This window comes from Theropithecus gelada, chromosome 4, assembly GCF_003255815.1.
Source record: "Theropithecus gelada isolate Dixy chromosome 4, Tgel_1.0, whole genome shotgun sequence".
In the NCBI taxonomy this organism is placed as follows: Eukaryota; Metazoa; Chordata; class Mammalia; order Primates; family Cercopithecidae; genus Theropithecus; species Theropithecus gelada.
Genome location: NC_037671.1, coordinates 74678038 through 74697627, shown reverse-complemented (window position 1 = coordinate 74697627; position 19590 = coordinate 74678038). Strand labels below are relative to the sequence as shown.

Sequence of the window (19590 nt, the reverse complement as noted above, 5' to 3'; positions counted from 1 at the left end):
GTGATATTTTTAAGTAATGAATTTTCAACTAAAGGAGTAAACCTAGTGAGTACCAAGTGAGTACTCATTAATGAAGGTTGATTAAAAAGTACAATTCAAGAGGGAAAAAAGTACTATAATAGATAGCTCTGATTTTAATATACTTCTGACACAACAAAGTGATGACACTAATCCAATCTGATACTCAGAATTTCACAGATAAAACACAAAAGATAAAACTTTAGAATGGGAACACACCATCAAATCGTTCAGGGAGTCCCTCACAACTGACGTAAGAAGAATCCTGGATAAATTATGTATGTCTTAACCGAGAATATGAAGCTAATTAATAGCAGAGTTTGAACAGATAAATCTTGTTTCTGTGACATCTGCTCTACTAAAGTGTCAGGGTTGACTCCCAATCTATTCTCCAAGTCCTTCAATCTCCTGAGCTCCATCTCTATCCCATGCTAGAGTAGACAAAAACCACTCCTCTTCTCAGCCACCTTGTTTCTGTTATTAGCACCACCATTTTCTCTGTCACTGAAATTGTAAACCTTAGTCAACACTAAAATCATCTTCTCTCTCCCTCCTTATTCTAAACCAGTTTCCAAATCTTTATGCCATGTAAGAAAGTATAGCATAGTGCCAGTTCATGGCAGGTACTCAAAGCATAATCTGAATCTCTCAATGTATCTCCTTTCTTTCCATTTCCACCATTCCAATACCAGTTAGTTCTCATTACCTCTTTTGTGATCATGGTAGCCTCTTATTTACCTATTGCCTCAGTCTCTCTCCTCTTTAATCCAGACTTCTCAGCACATTAACTAAAGTAGAGCCCTCATCAAATCTCTCTCCCCATAAAATCATCACTGGGTCTCTATCAACAACCATATTAACGTCTGATCAGGGCTCTTAATAAACCTACATTCATGACCTTTTCACATAATTTTCCACAATTCACCTTAATACTAACTTACAGGCAGACTGAACTATTTATTAAATGCAGGTATCATTCATCTATCAGCTTCCGTGTAGAATATCCTCTACATTTCTAGGTGTCAAAAATCTACCTATTGTTTAAGCTCAGTACACTTCCCCATTCTCACCACCACCACTAGAACTATTATCTTCTTTGTAATTTCTTTATGGCTCTTACCACACACTGCCAGTGTTATGATAATTTTGCATATCTGGTTTTGTCTACTATATCAGATCCTTGGGGGCAAGATGCTGCCTGATTCATTTGTTTGGTCCCTCACTGAAATTGCTCATGTGCCTACACTGCATGTATGTTAGGTGTTGAACACACTATTCAACACCTAACCAATGCTGTCAAACAAGAGCCTCTTGCCATATACCTACCTCCACAGACTGCCCATGCATCTATACTCATTTAATGCAGCCAATTCACTTTCACCTCACTGCTTTTTTTTTTTTTTTTGAGACGAACTCTCACTCTGTTGCCCAGGCTGGAGCACAGTGGCACGATCTCAGCTCACTGCAACCTCCGCCTCCTAGGTTCAAGCGATTCTCCTGCCTCAGTCACCTCATTGCTTTCCAGTGCCACTTAGGGCAGAATAAAAGAGAGTAAGAAGTGGGTGGAGGCTCCTAACAGCTGAATGGCAGCTTTCCTTTGAATTGAGGAAGGATATAGAGAGGGTTAGGCAGCAGAGGTATTAACATATCTCGTTTGGGTATGAGGTCACCTACCTTTCTATATCCCTAATCTTCTTCCATCCTTGTCCCCTGGAGCCTGGTCTTCATGTTCCTCTTTCTTTATCCAAAGCACTCTGTTGAACCACTCCCCACTTTCCTCTGAAATACCTGGTTGCATGATGTTGTCACTGCTTCCTTTAAGTAAAAACTCCTAATCCTACAGTACACTTCCCCTGTGAATGCTAATCATATAAGCCTACACAGACATGGGAATTACTACTTGCTCTCCTATCTTTACTCCTTCCACACTCGCCACCTACCTTTTCAGGGATGTGTGTTTATTAAACCAAATAAATCTCCAACTGATGAAATATCTGCTGACTACAGTAAGAATTTGGACAGGAGGGTATTCCTCTGAAATCATGCCACACAGGCCATTCCATTTTCAAGAAGACACAGAAAAAGAGAGAGGGAGAGGAAAATATTTGCAACCCTTGTTTTGCCAGAATGTGAAATGCTAAGTCCCAACTGCCTACATCTCCCTAAAGGTATGACCTAGGGATGTTCACGAGGGCCTCTCAAATAGCTTCCTGCTCTACCGAATAATTCCTTCTTCCTTTCCTTTCCTAGTAGTCAGTCATAGGATTACTTGGCTTGGCTATTTACATGCAACTCTTTATGTAAACTGTTTACCTTTTATGCCTAATTATTAACAGATTTAACTATACCCAAAAGAATATTAAAATGTTGAAACAATTTAACCTAAGACATGTAACAAAATATTTGAATAAACAATTAGTTTCTTTATAAACACTGTTTTAATAAATAAATATATAACAAATATATGTAAACGTTTCTAATGAAGATTAGGTATGACTTCATTATTAAATTTAGATATCTGACTAGAGAGTTGTCTCAGCATTTAAGATCCTGCTTAATCATTACAGCTCTGGCTCACTAAAAGAAAAAAGGAACCCACAAACAACTTCAGTACAGAAGTCAATCAATTCTAAATATATGTTGCTGTAGATGACATTGCACTACTGAAAAAGAGACTGAGGCAACTTTTAGAATTCTTTCCAATTGTATTTATTTATTATTTAGAGACAGAGTTTCACTCTTGTCACCCAGGCTGTAGTGCAATGGCGTGATCTTGGCTCACTGCAATCTCTGCCTCCTGGGTTCAAGGGAGTCTCCTGCCTCGGCCCCCCGAGTACCTGGGATTACTGGCGCCCACCACCACGCTCAACTAATTTTTGTACTTTTAGTAGAGATAGGGTTTCACCATGTTGGCCAGGCTGGTCTCAAAGTCCTGACCTCAGGTGATCCACCCGCCTCAGTTTCCCAAAGTGCTGGGATTACAGGAGTGAGCCACTGTGCCCGGTTTCTTTCCAATTTTATGCTCTATACTTTATTATTCTCAAAATCTAATAGACAATAATTCACGAAGAACATTATGTGCCATGAAAGTCATAGTAGCTCAAAATCAGCAGGGAAAAATGCTATTATTTTCCTTTTAATTACTGACTTCACATGCCCAATTTTCCTATCAAGTAAAACAGCAAAATTAACATACTAATTTCTACATATAAAACCCTTCACATAGAAAACTCGGTGCAGTGGCTCACACCAATAATCCCAGCACTTTGGGAGCCCGAGGCAGGCAGATCATCTGAGGTCAGGAGTTTGAGACCAACCTGGCCAACACAGTGAACCCCATCTCACTAAAAATATAAAAATTAGCTGGACATGGTGGCGCACACGTGTAGTCACAGCTACTCAGAAGACTGAGGCAGAAGAACTGCTGGAACCTGGGAGGCGAAGGTTGCAGTGAGCTGAGATCATGCCACTACACTCCAATCTGGGTGACAGAGCGAGACTGTCTCAAAAAAAAAAAAAAAAACTTAGACCTAAAAGTAGGTAACAAATGTTGCTACATTGTTAGGGCACTATTAAAAGACAACACATGGTGGGGTGGGAGTGAAATATCCTCATCTTTGTCCCCACTTCCTCCATAAAAAAAAAAAAAAAAAAAAAAAAAAAAGACTTAACATGCCTCTGTTTCAGTAGAACCTTCAACACGTACTTCAGAACACTCTCTACAGGCATCAATCATTTAATCTTCACATTATTACCATAATAGAAAGAAGAAAAGAATTTTAGAAATATGCACGTGAGACCCTGTGTGTGTGTGCATGTGTGTGTGTGCATGTGTGTGTGTGTGCAAGTGTATAACACAAAGTTACCACTATAGTAGTAGCTTTGTGTTACAGTGTGTCATTCAGCAGAGGACAGTGGTATGGTGGCATGCCTCAGATGAAAGTACTAAGTGATAGAACCACTGCAGTTGGAAACCCTATATTCTAAACTCAACAATCAAAGCTGTGTTAATGATGTGGTTTCAGAAAAGGGCCTTCAGTAGGGATGGGCTACTATCTTATGAGAATAGTTAACACCCACACATTAACATTGCTGCCATCTGGCATCACCAAGGAAACCACCTGCAAGAGGCAGCAAATACTGAGGTTGTGAAAATTTAAAAGTTAGACAAGTATAGCAAGACAAAGCAAATGGAGAGAGAATGTTTTAAAATATTAATTTAAGAAATGGATTAAAAACTATTCAAAACCACTTGTTACATTCAGAGACATACACATTAATATATGAATAGGATTGATTCCCAGTTCTGCATACCCAAGCAAGTTTTAACAGAAGAAAAAAAATTCCATTTTAGATATGGTAGAGTCTCATTCCTTATTATTTTATTCTGATTGCTATCCAGAAATGTATTATTTAATCAGACAAACTCTCCAGCAATTTCGGAAAGGAAGGGAATTCTACATTTTTTTCCTCAACGTCTTGCACCTAATAAAAACAGCTACCATTTATTAAGAGTCATTAGACGCTGTGCAAAGCACTTTATATCATCTCTAATCATACAATATACACATTACTTCGATTCTACAGATGAGAATTTCAGAAGAGAGATGAAATGCCCACGAGCACACAGCCTCCTAATAACATAGTCAGAGTCAGAATTACGCTTGCCTAACTCTACAGTTACAGTCCACGGCTCTCCCATTACTCCCACTATTCTATGCTGCCACCATTCTACATATGGGGGTTTCATAGGTTTACTCAAATGTGAATTCCAGAGAAAATCAATAATAACAAATCTATGCCTTTCTCTTACCTTTTCTTCTCAAATGGAGAGTTTGTAGTATGAGGTACCTTTAATGAAATCCATGACAACTGTACATAATTGTTAACACTACCTTTTTTTGTTAAATGGAGAGTTGTTAGTGTCAAGTACCTTTAATGAAATCCATGACAAGTGCACATAATTTTTTACACTGCTGCCCCCAATATGAAATGATTACTGCTTAATCTTAAAAATGTAAGAATAAACATTGGCCTGTTCCACAGAGAAAGGCTTTTTTCATCAAACATGCCAAGATGTTATAAGTCACATTAATGCTGTTTTAATATAATCGTTCTGAAATTAATTTTTCAATTAGTAATTATATAAATTTTTTTAAATGCTTGTTTGCTTCAAATAGTGATGTTAAATGCCTCCTACCAGCTGAACTTCCAAATTAGTGAACTACACATAGTACTATAAAAACCACCTGACTCTAGATAAGGTTCAATAACTTTCAAAACTGTTAAAAAGAGACCTTTAGCTCAAGCCTCACAGTAATTACCATTCCCCATATTTATACAACTCAAATAACACCAAAAGAATACCCAAGACTCTTTTGCAAATATGAGACAACATGGAGGACTCAAGTTCCTTCATTCACATGAACATTCGTGTCAAAAGACTAGATTGTTTCTGAACCAGCATAGTGTATTAGTAATATAACCACTCATTTATTTTTTTAAAAGAACAGTTTCCTTTTCTGTGCAGAGAGTTGATTTTTAACTTGGTACTTACAGTTATCTTCCACATCTTTTTTACTGTCCTCTTCTGCAGGAAACACTTGGTTTATGAGAGCCAAAAATGTCTAACAAGCAAAACAAATGCTCATTAAACTCAAGGCTTTTAAATAGTAAGAACAATAGAAGGGCTTAATTGGTTGCATACACTGTAATAGTGGCAACAATATGTTCTATATTAAAATATAATACAGATCCTACTGTTTTAACAAGTTATTAACCCCAAAACAGAACAACAACTTTACTCAAAAATATCATCTACTATTACTGTGGATGTGAAATCAACAATAAAAATCAGTAAGTAAGTATCCTAGGCTCTAACACCTAGAGAAGGACAAAAAAAGAGGTACATTAATATTAAATTTACATACATATGCTATTTAACAATTTTTTAAAACAAAATTTTGATGTGGTAGATACAGCAATTTTAGTGTTTTAAAAAAGGAAAAAGTGGCCAGGCACAGAGGCTCATGCCTATAATCCCAACACTTTGGGAGGCTGAGGCAGGTGGATCACCTGAGGTCAGGAGTTTGAGACTAGCCTGACCAACATGGTAAAACTCCATCTCTACTAAAAACACCAAAATTAGCCGGGTGTGATGCGGCACACCTGTAATCCCGGCTACTCGGGAGGCTGAGGCAGAAGAATCCCTTGAACCCGAGAGTTGGAGGTTGCAGTGAGCCGAGATCATGCCATTGCACTCCAGCCTGGATGACGAGAGTGAAATTCCATCTCAAAAAAAAAAAAATTAAAAAGTAAAAAGTAACATTCAATCAGATATAACCAGAGGATTATATTAATAGCTATTGTTTCAGTAAAATATATTTGACACAAACTCCTGTACAAAAATCTGTCAGAAATACAAAAAGTATCCAAAAATATTTCGTCTGTAAAATTACAAGTATCCATGAATACTTATATTTATTTTATCACTTAAATGCTCTAGTAGACACTGTAGAATTAAGATAACATCTCATCAGAGAGAACAAATGATCTCAAATGACATCCAAAGAGAATTAAATTTTAATCCATGCCATTCTCACAGTTATTTAGAAGCTGACACAGTACTTCTCAAACAATTACAATTACTCTTGTGGTTGAAGTTTCTAATTGTATCAAAGAAAACTGCAGGGAAAAATGGTTCAATTATTTTAAAATAATACTTATAGGGGTGTATGTAGTGTATGTGTGTGTGTGTGTGTGTGTGTGTAAAGCTACAACTATAAAGAGTAAAATCCACGCTGCTGGGACTACCTCAACTCTAAGCCACCCAATGTAGAAAACTGTTATGCCATAAAAACTCTGGAAGTTAATTATTTGGAACCCAGTACACATGTTCTTAATGTTATAAATGTGGAAAAGTTTGTAGGACAGGCCACACAAAAGCAAAATTAACCCATAATGTACATTAAGTATATTAATAGTAATATAAAACAATATATAATAATGATTCTATAGGAAAATGCATTCAGAAATAACTGCTAATGTCATATATGTATATGCCCACCTTTCACAGCCATGGCAAGAGGGTTACGGGCTCCCCAGACTTCAGGGTTTACTGCTAGCCTGGTAGGAGCCATGTCAAATTAAAAAGGTTCCAAGAAGTTAGATGATGAGGGGAGTGGGGCTGAGGGGAGGCCAATGACAAAGAGCTGCTGGAATGAGAAAGTTAAGAGCAGGCTAAAAGGCCAGTAAGGAGTCCTGAAAGGTGTTTTGTCTCCCTCCTGCTTTATTTCTTAAATTATCACCAGCCCCATCTTCCTCTCTCCTTAAAGAGAAAGTGTTTCATTAATTGTTTTCTCTTAGAGGAAGGAGGCTTTTTTCTGCTAAAAACATATCTTGATCACTCAGCATTAAACACCTACCACAAATCAAATACAGAGCATCAAGCTCTAATAACAGAATAAAATATGCCCTGCACTTGAGATTACATAGTCTAGTAGGGAGGGGGAGACAAGGTAAACAATTCTCTCCAATAAAGATTAAAGAAGAGCTAAGAATTTATACCACTCCTCAAAGGAAAAAGTAGTCAAAGAGTCAATTCTACCGAGTGGGGGGAGGGGGAGATGGGTATTCATAGAAAAACTTCATCAACAAGGTGACCTCAATCTTAAAGTAAAATAAGTATTTTCTAAGCAAAAGGATAGGGAGATTGGCCAGGTGCGGTGGCTCACACCTGTAATCCCTGCACTTTGGGAGCCCCCGGCGGGTGGATCACCTGAGGTCAGGAGTTTTAGACCAGGCTGGCCAACATGATGAAACCGCATCTCTACTAAAAATACAACAAATTAGCCAGACATGGTGAGCACCTGTAAGCCCAACTACTTGGGAGGCTGAGGCAGGAGAATTGCCTGAAACTGGGAGGCAGAGGTTACAGTGAGCCAAGATCATGCCACTGCACTGTTGTTGCCAGCCTGGGCAACAACAGCAAAACTCTGTCTCAAAAAAAAAAAAAAAAAAAAAAAGAGTGGGTATGGAGAGTGGCACTCCAGGCGGAGGCAATGTGAGCAATGACACAAAGCACATAACATCACCTGGGGCATAGTAAGGACTTAATACTTGCAGAAGAGAAGGAGAAAGAGGAACACAAGAGTAAGAGTATGAAGCGGAGACTTGGTTGACAAAACATAAGACCAGCAAAGCAGACAGGGAAAAGAAAATGCAGACCCTTCTATGCCATAAATTGAGGGCTTCCGCCTACAAGGCTTCAAAGCAGCTTCTTACGACTGCTGCAAATACAGAATATGAAACCAATTTAGTGGATTAAAATAGCTTTCTTTTTTTTGAGACAGGATCTCTCACTCTGTCACCCAGGCTAGAGTGCAGTGGACACAATCACAGCTCACTGCAGCCTTGACCTGCTGGCTTAAGTGCTACTATCACTTCAGCCACCAGAGTAGCTAAGACGGGCATGTACCACCATACCCAGCTAATTTTTTAAATTTTTTGTAGAGACGAGGTCTCACTATGTTGCCCAGTCTAGTCTCAAATTCCTGAGCTCAAGCAATCCTCCCTCCTTGGACTCCCAAAGTTCTAGGATTACAGGCATGAGCCACTGCACCTAGCCTAAAACAGCATTTTTAAAAGAATAAAAGTTATTACAAATTATCAGAATGCATAGCATGTGCTAAGAATGTTTCTTTTGACCAACTGTTTCATTTACAAGTAAACACACACAAACACTACATACACAGTTGTTGAAATGTAAAATTTATTTCTTATAAATTCACACACACACATACCTAATGCAATGTGAAATCTATTTTACTATGGGTTGCAAACAAAAATCCTGAAAAGCCATTGCTATCATCAAGACATGTTCCTCACTCCCTCATCTACATTTCCACTGTACTTCCACTGCGTACACACTGCACAAAGGTGTGCATGACCAATCCACCCCTTTATGTACTTAATTCCTTAATTATATTTTGAAGCTGATGATCTCTAGGCAATGAATGAGCTAAGCAAAAGATTGCTTCTCTTAAGGATCTTTTTAACTGTCTGGTTATTATGGCAGTATGTTTATTAAGACCCTGATCAGAAAGTAGGGAGGAAAATCAAGATTAAAGGTAATCTCTGAGAACTTGTTAATCTTCAAAAAAATTTTTATGGAAAAAACATACACTTTAGTTCACAGAATTATCTACAGATCCATGAAATTTATATCACTTCCTAATGTAAACAGTTTTTATTGGTTCTACATATGTACCTGAATATTAATAAGGCACAGTATAAGCATATTAAAATATTTAAAATATGGAACAGTGTATCCCCTTAAATCAAGTTTCTTCTATAATTGAACTGAATTGTTCTGTCACCTGTGGATACAATGAAATATACATAACAACTATATATATACACCTAGGAAATACACTCTCAATTTCATTTTGGCCTTTTGATTTACTGTTAAACAAAAATCAAAAACCTTCAAATATGCAAAGTAATCGAGCTTATTTTTTTAAACATGTATTGTAAGTACAAATAGGTACTTGTTAATAAGAGGAAAAAACCTGAAATACTTTGTCTTTCCTGTCCTGAGGGTATCTTTAATTGGCCTCCTCTAACATGGCACATTATACATTATGCATTTTAGTTCCTGGGTTGTTTACAGTAACAGAATAGTTTTCTCTGTGAAAAGACCTCATGAGAGATCCACCTTGTTTTTCTAAGGTTCCCAGAAGGATGGTAGTCATATGGCATTAGTTAACCATGTATCATACAATATAAATTATTCATGAACATTTTCAGTCTAAAGTAAACAGAAATGACATCTACAAATTTAATTTAGTCAGAAGAACGGTTTACCAGGCATACTTGTTAAACTAAAAATTGTGGACATCTATCATAGGAATACGTATTACTGTGCAAAGATAGCTAAGAGTTGAAAAATAAATCAATGGTGGAACCAAAAGAATAAAAAGAGATTATTCCCTCTGGAAAACTTCCCCTCAGTCTCTGAGAATGGAGTGAATTTCCACAAAAACGACTGTATCAGTCTCCATGAAGACTAAAAGAGGTATTTACAATGATGCCTTCTCTGTAAACGATTCACAACTCCTAGTCACCTTTCCCTCAGACTTTCATTTTGTAATGCTGTCTAGTTTATGTCTACGCATACAAAGAAATAAATATCATGTGTACAGAACTAAAGCATCTATCACAAAAATGACAGCAATAACTTTAAGTGAACAAAAAATGTTTAAAAAAGACTTTATAATAGAAGCGAAGGCAAAAAAGCAAAATCTGATAACCTCACATTCACTTTTCATATTTTTACTTTGTGACATGTCGATCACAGACACACTAATAACTTTAGTAATGTGGTACAAGAAATAAAAATGTCATTATTGTTTATATTTTATCATATAGATAGTTCTTAAGAATGAAAGGCTCACTAAGAACTGGATGATCAAAGGGATGTGAAAAAAACAAAGCATGAAAGGCTCACTAAATTTCCATCTGATTTTATCATAGGACACCATTTTTCCCCTAGGGCACAGGCCTCTGATTTAATCAAAGAAGTCAGGAGAAAACAGACTCACTTACCAGAAATACGCTTTCCCAAATACCTACTTCATTAAGAAGACAGACCTATCTCTTGTGAAAAAAACACCTATTTTTGAAAGAAATCACACTTCAACATCTTTCTGAGAAACTCACCTTGCCTTTCTGATTCAAGGGTTCAATTGTTAAGCTGTCGGGGCCAATATCCACAATGTTGCCCATCTGAAATCCATCTGTAGGGTGTGGCGCCCAAACGGGCTTTCCATCCTCCATTTTTGAAGGAGGATCCACTATCTCCTGTTTCCACTCTCCACTGTCACCTGTTTCAAAGGAACAAATACAGCAACATGAAGCATTTTCGAAATATATATAAAACAAATAACGTATCTTTTTCAAAAGTTCACATGTAAATCCCAACTAACAAACACATCTACCCCTGCCACATAAAATCCCCACCTCCTCCCTTGCATCTTGCTGAACTCTGCCCGCCCCCGCCTGGCTTTTTTTTTTTTTTTTTTTTTTTTTTGAGATGGAGTCTCAGTCTGTCACCCAGGCTGGAGTGCAGTGGCACAATCCTGGCTCACTGCAAACTCCGCCTCCCAGGCTCATGCCATTCTCCTGCCTCAGCCTTCTGAGTAGCTGGGATTATAGGTACCCACCACCACACCTGGCTAATTTTTTGTACTTTTAGCAGAGATGGGGTTTCATCGTGTTAGCCAGATGGTCTCAATCTCCTGACCTCGTGATCCGCCTGCCTCGGCCTCCCAAAGTGCTGGGATTACAGGCATGAGCCACCGCGCCCAGCCGCCTTTATCTACTTTTAGATGAGGCCAAGCAGAGGTTGTTCCACCCTCAGGTACACCTGCTCTACTACTGCCTTCCTTCAGGTATGACTGCAGTAGAGTATAACCTTCTGGCTAGAACAGAAGCAAACAACCATAGTTTTTACCAGTTGAGTGTAATTTATAACAGCACTCCCTTTTGCTACCTAAAGTATTCTGCATTTGTACAATTAAACGGTCATAGGAATAGATATTATTATGGGGAGATAGCTAAGAGTTGAAAAAAATAAATCTACTGCAGAAGTAAAAGGATAAAAAGAGAGAGTATTATCTCTGGGAAACTTTCCCTCACTCTCTGAGAATGAAGTGATGTGCTCCCGAAGCTCATCCTCATAGAACTACTCAGCAGGCCATTTTTGTCGTTTTCTTATTTTCCACTGAGGTAAAACTGACATACAGTGAAATGTACAAATCTAAGTATACAAGCTGATGAAAATGGACAAATGGATATAGCCATTTATGAAACACTCCAATCAAGGTCATGAGTGGCGGCTCATGCCTGGAATGCCAACACTTTGGGAGGCTGAGGCAGGAGGACTGCTTGAGGCTATAGTGAGCTATTACTGTATCACTGCAATCCATTCTGGGAGACAGAACGAGACCCTGTTTCTAAAACAAAACAGTTTTCTCATGATTCCTTTTGGTCAATAACCATCCCCCATGGGCATCCCTACTGTTCTGTTAGTTTCTGCCTATTTTTGAACTTCATGTAAGTGACATCACACAGTATGTATTCTTTGGTATCTGGCTTCTTTCATTCAACAAAATGTTTTTGCTTTCAACATATTTAACTTTGTTATGTGTACTAGTCCAATGAATGACTATATCACAATTGTTCACCTGTTGCTCTGTTGATGAACATTTGGACTGTTTCCAGTTTTTGCCTATTGTGAATTCTAACCTAATTTTTCCATTATCCCTGTATGGTTTCTTTCATACTTAGCATTCTGAAATTTAACATTCATAATTCTGTCTATAAAGAGTAGCCAAAACAATCCATGACATGCAAAATACGTTGTTTTAATGAGCCTGGATGCTATGAGACTAATGTGTAACAATGAATCATCTAGTGAAAGATCCCAGATGTAGTTTCAGCATCTTCACAGGAACTTATTTCTTCACTACTTATCTGTATTTAAAAAGAAAAGCTGATTCATGTGCCACAATCCTCCTTTTGTGTGGCATTTTCAAATCTGGGATCCTCAGGTGGATGCTCTCGGGTGCAGTTTCACGCAAGTCAAGGACGTTCGGCATACAGTTCAGTCAAAAAGCAACTAACTATTGGCATGTTTGCAACTTGCTTGTTGGTTAATGTTATCTATGCAGTGGCTACAAAGTGAGTTGCTTTCCCTATTCAGCAAATGCTATCAGGTTTATATATAATTCCAAGTTGACAACTTAGATGAAGAGTCTCCATAGAAGTGAATCAATACCACTACTTCAGACTTACATCACCACACATACATCTATACTCTTTCCCTAATCATATCTAGTCCCATGGCTTTAAATAACCATTTATATATGAGTCAGTGCTCAAAGTCGGTGCTCTAGACGAAACCTCCATTGAGTTCCCAGATGTTTACTTGTCTACTGGACACCTCTTCACAAATGTATCTAATAGGTGTAATATAATTATTATGTTATTATTGCCATGGTCTACCACTCCAGCTTGTTCTTCCCTATATCAGTAAAGGCACTAACAACACTCATTCTAATCAAATCCGAAATCACCCCCAATCCTTGAGCTCCTTCCAAATTCATATCACTTCCTTAATGTTGTCAGCTTTACCTCCAAAAGGCATCACAAATCCACCTCCTTCTCTGCATCTCCTCTACCATCCTAGTTCAAATGAACATCATCTTTTACCCGGACTTCTGTAATCAACTCTACTCGTGCCACTTCATGCATATTACTAGTAATCCTACCAAAAGGTAAATCTAATCATTTAATTTGTTTCATCAGGACTTGGACTACTCCTCTCTGTGTCCCTAAGGCCCAGCACACAGTAAGCAACTCAATATTCACTGGTAAATGAATGAATTGTTCACACAGTTTGGGAAGAGTAAAAGTAGGTGTAGACTTAGAAGAGTTGAAATATCATTTTCTTTTTTTTTTTTTTTTTTTGAGACTGGGTCTCTCTATCACCCAGGCTATAGTGCAGTGGTACAGTGATGCAATCATGGCTCACTGCAACCTTGACCTCCCACGTTTAAGACATTCTCCTAGTTCAGCTTCCCAAGTAGCTGGGACCACAGGTGCATGCAGCTAATTTTTGTAATTTTTATTTTTTTTATATACGAGGTCTCATTGTGTTGCCCAGGGAGGTCTTGAACTCCTGGGCTCAAGCAATCAACCTGCCTCAACCATACCAAGTGCTGGAATGACAGGCCTGAGCCACTGGGCTCAACCTGAAATATCTTCAAATCCTAGGCTCAGCCAGGCACAGTGGCTCACACTTGTAGTCAAAACACTTTAGGGGAAGGAGACAGAGCAAGATGGCTTAATAGAAGGCTCCAGCAATCATTTCCCCTTCAGGAACACCAAATTTAACAACTATTCACCCAAAAAAAGGCATCTGCATGAGAACAAAAAATCAGGTGAGCAATGTACCTGTTAAAACCAGTCCCCGGTTTTAACATCACATCAAAGAAAAAGGCACTGGAGAGGGTAGCAAAAACAGTCTTCAACTCTCAGCACCACCCTCTCTCTCCCCACCCCTTGGTAGCAGCAATGGTGGTGTGGTGAGAGAATCTACAGGCTTGTGGGAGGGAGAGTTCACAGAGCATTGAGAGAAGCCCTAGCCAGAGGCAAATAGTTCATCTCAGTAAGCCCCACTGCAGGCTAAATTGCTCTGGGATCCTAAATAAACTTGAAAAGCATTCTAGACCACAAGGACTGCATTTTCTGGGCAAGTCCTGGTGCTATGATAGGCTCAGAGCCACTGGGTTTGGGGAGCATGTGACCTAGTGAGAACACTAGCTGGGTGGCCAGGAGTGCAGCTCAGTGCTCTGTTAAAGACTCCTCCCCTCCACTTCAGAGGAGAAGAGGGAAGGGTAAAGCGGACTTTGTCTTGCAACCTGGATACCAACCAACTCAGTCATAGCAGAATAGAGAACAGGGCAGGTCCTGAGGCCCCCATTCCAGGCCCTAGTTCCCAGGCATTTCTAAACACACCCTAGGCAGAAGATAACTCACTGATTTGAAGGGAAGAACCCAGTCCCAGCAGAATTCATCACCTGCTGACTAAAGAGCCCCTGGGGCCTAAACAGTCAGCAGTGGTAGCCAGGCAATACTCACCATGGGTCACAGGTGAGACTGAGAGCTACGCTGGCTTCAGATGTGACCCAGCACATTCCCAGCTGTGGTGTCCATGGGGTGAGATTGCCTCTGACTGAGGAAAGGAAAAGGAAGAGTAAGGGGGACTTTCTCTGGCAGCCTGGGTACCAGCTCAGCCAGAGTGGGTTAATGAGCACCAAGCGGGCTCCTGGGGTCCCTGATCCCCGGCCTTGACTCTTGGGTGGCATTTCCGGATGTGCCCTGGGCCAGAGGGAAGGCCACTGTTCTAAAGGGGGAGACTGAGGACTGGCAGCATGCACCACGAACTGACTGAAGAACTCTCAGGCCTTGAGTGAACATTTTGGCAGTAGCCAGGCTGTACTTGCCATGGGCCTGGGATGGTGGCCATGGAGAGAGACTCTTTGCTTGAGGAAAGAGGAGAAAGAGTGGGAAGAACTTTGTCTGTGGCTTGGGTGCCAGCTCAGCTTCAGAGAATACAGCAGCAGGTAGATTTCTAAGGTTCCTGACGCCAGGCCCTGCCTCCCAGGTGGCATCAACCCAAAAGAAAAGGACATTAATGAGCAACAAGAAATCATCTGAAGGTACAAAACTCACTGGTAATAGTTAAGTACACAGAATATTCTAAAACTGTAATTGTAAAACCATTTAATACAACTACTATGGAGAACAGTTTGGAGGTTCCTTAAAAACTAAAAATATAAAGACCATATGATCCAGCAATCCTACTGTTAGGAATATACTCAAGAGAAAGGAATCAGTATATTGAAGAGATATCTGCACTCCCATTTTTACTGCAGCACTATTCTCAATAGCCAAGATCTGGAAGCAACCCAAGTGCCCATGAGCAGAAGAATGGATAAAGAAAACATGGTACATATATACAATAGAGTATTATTCAGCCATGAAAAAGAAAGATCCTGTCATTTACAACAACATGGGTGGAACTGGAGGTCATTACGTTAAATGAAACAAGCCAGGCGGAGAAAGGAAAACTTCACATGTTCTCACTATCTGCGGGAGCTAAAAAAAAAAAAAAAAAGGAAACAATTGAACTCATGAAGACAGGGAGTAGAATGATAATTGAGGCTGGGAAGGTAGTGGGGTGGGGAGTAGGGATGGTTAATGGGTACAAAAATATAGTTAGAATGAATAAGATCTAGTATTTGATAGCACAAAAGGGTGACTAGTCAATAGTAACTTACTGTCATTTAAAAATAACTAAAATAGTACAATTGGATTGTTTGTGGCACAAAGAAAGAATAAATCCTTGAGTTGCTGGGTACTTCATTTACCACAATGTGACTATGGCACACTGTACACCTGTATCAAAATATCTCGTGTACCCCATTATATATACACCTACTATGTATAAACACACACAAAAAATTTAATTTTTAAAAAAAGCACTTTGGAGAAGCCGAAGTAGGAGGATCACTTGATCCTAGGAGTTCAAGACCAGCCTGAACAACACACCAAGACTTCACCTATACAAAAATCAAAAATTTTAAATATCAGCCAGGAATGATGGCATAGCCCTGTAGTCCTGGCTACTCAGGAGGCTGAGGCAGGAACATGACTTGAATCCAGGAGTTCAAAGTTGCAGTAAGCTATCATTGTGCCACTGCACTCCAGCCTGGGAGACAGAGTAAGACCCTGTCTCTGGGGGAAAAAAAAAAAAAAAAAAAACCTAGGCTTGAAACTCAGCTCCACCACTTTCTGACAAGCTCTTAAGCAAGTTATTTAACCTCTTCGATTTTTATCTTTGTCCTTATCCATACGGTGGGATATCACTTACCTTTCAGAATTGCTGTGAGGATTAAGTGACAAAACTGAGATCACTGTTCTACTGGCACCCAACAGATACTAGTCACACCCCTCCCCCTTTCCCCTTTCCTTCCCCACTATATCCCTTGTTTGAAGCCACCAGTCAGTTTCAAGACAATAGTTGTGGTCATTTTAAATACAAAGAGAAATTACAGAATAGACAAGAGGGATCATTTAGGAAAAATCACCTGATGTCACTGTGTGTAAAATTTGTGACAGTGAAAAAAAAGAAAAGAAAAGAAAAATCACAGCAAAGCAAAACTCCCAAAGTCCAAAAAAGAATGGCAAATTAAACTTCAAACTACTTTCCTATTTTCAACTGTTAACTACGACTTCCCAGTTAAGGTAACAAATTTAAAGGCACACAGCTAACGATGCTCCTTCGTCAAAGCCCTCTTTCTACAGTACAGGGATTCTTTACAAATACATCAGCCCACGAGGATGGAGAGAAGCAAAAAGCAGAAAACAGAAGCATTTTCTAATTTGGAAAGCAAATGGTTGAGAGGCAACCAACAGCAACCACAAAAGAGCTGAATTCCAAGGCATGAATTTGAAAATATGAAAACCAACCCAAATTATACTACAGAATCCTCAGAAGATACAAGAAATTCAGTACAAGGTTCCAGAACAAGGGTGAAATCTAGAATAAGGAAAACTAGGTGAAAGTTGTTTGAGAAAGAGATTTCCTAACACCAACCACACAAACGCCATATTAATGGACAAACTGACCCCCCCACCCCGCCCAATCCCCACCACCCCCACCAAGAAAAGTCTAGAGCCTATTCTCTGGAGAAGACTCTGGAATGAGAAACACTAAAAAAAATCATGGGTACGCCAAAAAAAAAACAAAAAACAAACAAACAAAAAAACTGCTTAGGAGATAGGATCTCACTTTTTCGTCCAGGCTGGAGTGCAATGGTACAATCACGGCTCACTGCAGCCTCGAACTCCTGGACTCAGGCAATCCTCCCACCTCAGCCTTCTGAGTAACTGGGATTACAGGTATAAGCCATTGCCCCTGGCCGAGAGTCTCTCCTTGACCAACCAACTTTAATTAGGCTCCTCTGAAACCTCTCCTCAACAAGGCCTCAACCTTGGCCTTAACTCCGTTCTATCCCTGCCAGGCCTGCACAGCCCAGTTTTAGCAAGAATCCTGCTAAATCAATTTAGAAAGACTCCCCAAACCTTGACACTTGATCCAATTCCAATCCCCCACCTTTCACGTCATAAACCAAAAATAAAATCCTAAGCCCCTAACCAACTAAATGGGGATCCCTCTAGGACGGGGGAAACCCAGAGGAAGTTGAAAAACTGAATTCCCAGCCAAGACAGGAAGGGAGGTCAGACATGCCTCATTATACCCCCCTCCCTTTTGGAATTTAGGCACAACTGACCAATATTAACATTAAAATCGAGATCATTCAACCTGACTCTGGTACAGTATCCACATGCCAGACAGCAGACCCTGAAGGGAATAAAAATATTTTACCCCAAAATATATTTGACGTATTTTGAAATGGCCCTACAAAGCCGTCTTCTGTGGGGGAAATTTGCATCTGCAGAGAATTTCATAGTAATTAACGCAGCCAGGCATTTCCAGGATGGATCTGGGCGAGATTAACCAAGTCTGACATCTTTTAAGGTCTGAAAAGAGACATTTACCATCATTCTCTCTGCAGCCTGCTACCTATGAAGCTTCCCTACATAACAAGAACCTCAACATCTACGGATCTTTTTTTTTTTTTTTTTTTTTTTTTTTTCTGAGTCAGAGTCTCACTCTGTTGCCCAGGCTGGAGGGCAGTGGGGTAATCTGGGCTCACTGCAACCTCCGCCTCCAGGGTTCAACCAATTCTCCTGCCTCGGCCTCTGGAGCAGCTGGGATTACAGTCACCTGCCACCACGCCCAGCTAATTTTTGCTTTTCTTCTTTTTTTTTTTCTTTAGTAGAGACAAGGTTTCACCATGTTAGCCAGGCTGATCTCGAACTCCTGACCTCAAGTGATCCACCTGGTTCGGCCTCCCAAAGCGCTAGGATTCACAAGCCTCAGCCAGCGTGCCCGACTGACATCCCCCTTATCTTAACTCGAGCATTTCTTTCTACTGACTTCGAGTCTTTAGACAAAGCTTAACTCTTTCAACTGCCGATGAGAAAATCTCTGAATCCACCTAAGACCCATAAGCTCCCCATTCCGCCGTCCCCCCACTTCAAGATTTCCCAGTTTTCAGGCAGAACCAACATATACCTTCCATGTATTATGTCTTCGCCTGTAATTCCTGCCTTCCTAAAATGTATAAAACCAAATTATAACCCAACCACCTCACACACAGTTTCTCAGAACTTCTTGAGACTGTTCATCGGGCCATAGTCACTCACACTGGCTCCGAATAAACCTCTTTAAATATTTTACAGTTTGCTTTTTCCATTAACACTCTAAAGTCCCTGACCTGACTTCAGTAAAAATCCTGTTAAGTCAGTTTGGCAAGACTTTCCATGCCCTTGATGTCTTCATGAATAATTTTCCATCCACTGATCCACTCGCTCTATTCCTTGGCTGTAAATCCTGTGAAAAGAAAAAATTCTCGGAACCCCAACACTAAGCCAAGGAAAAAGTCAAGCTGGGGACTATGTCAGGCAGGCCTACCCCCCATTTTATTCCTAAACAAGAGAGCTACAAAGATTTTTTTTTAAAGCTACATACCTCCCTCACAATTTGCCCATAAGGAAACTCCTTGTGGATGAAGGACAGCCAGAACTCAAAGTCATCCCGCTGAGGCTCATGTGAGACAAACGCATATCTCATTGCTTTTTCTACCATATTGTTTCACTAAGCCAGACTAAGGCATAAGATTATTTCCTCTATCCTCCTCTCACATATAAATTGTGTACTCTGTGAAAGGTTAATCAGAGACTCAAAATAATGCAACAGTTTGTCTCTTTTCTACCTAAGATTTGGAAGTCCCCTCCCCCTGCCTCAAGTTTATCCGCCTTTCCGGACGAAATCAATGTACATCTTACACAAATTAATTGATGTCTCATGTCTACCTA

At 39.7% G+C, this 19590-nt stretch overlaps 1 protein-coding gene across 1 annotated transcript in view; it reads right to left on the bottom strand.

The window, feature by feature from the left end:
• The window catches only part of MYO6 (myosin VI), a 161005-nt gene that overhangs the window by 80897 nt on the left and 60518 nt on the right, over positions 1 to 19590 (bottom strand). The window contains exons 2-3 of the mRNA XM_025382209.1: positions 10738 to 10901; positions 5576 to 5645 (exon numbers count right to left, since the gene is read on the bottom strand). Coding sequence (XP_025237994.1) covers positions 5576 to 5645; positions 10738 to 10854 — 187 coding nt within the window. The 5' untranslated portion in view covers positions 10855 to 10901. The remainder of the gene's footprint in view (positions 1 to 5575; positions 5646 to 10737; positions 10902 to 19590) is intronic.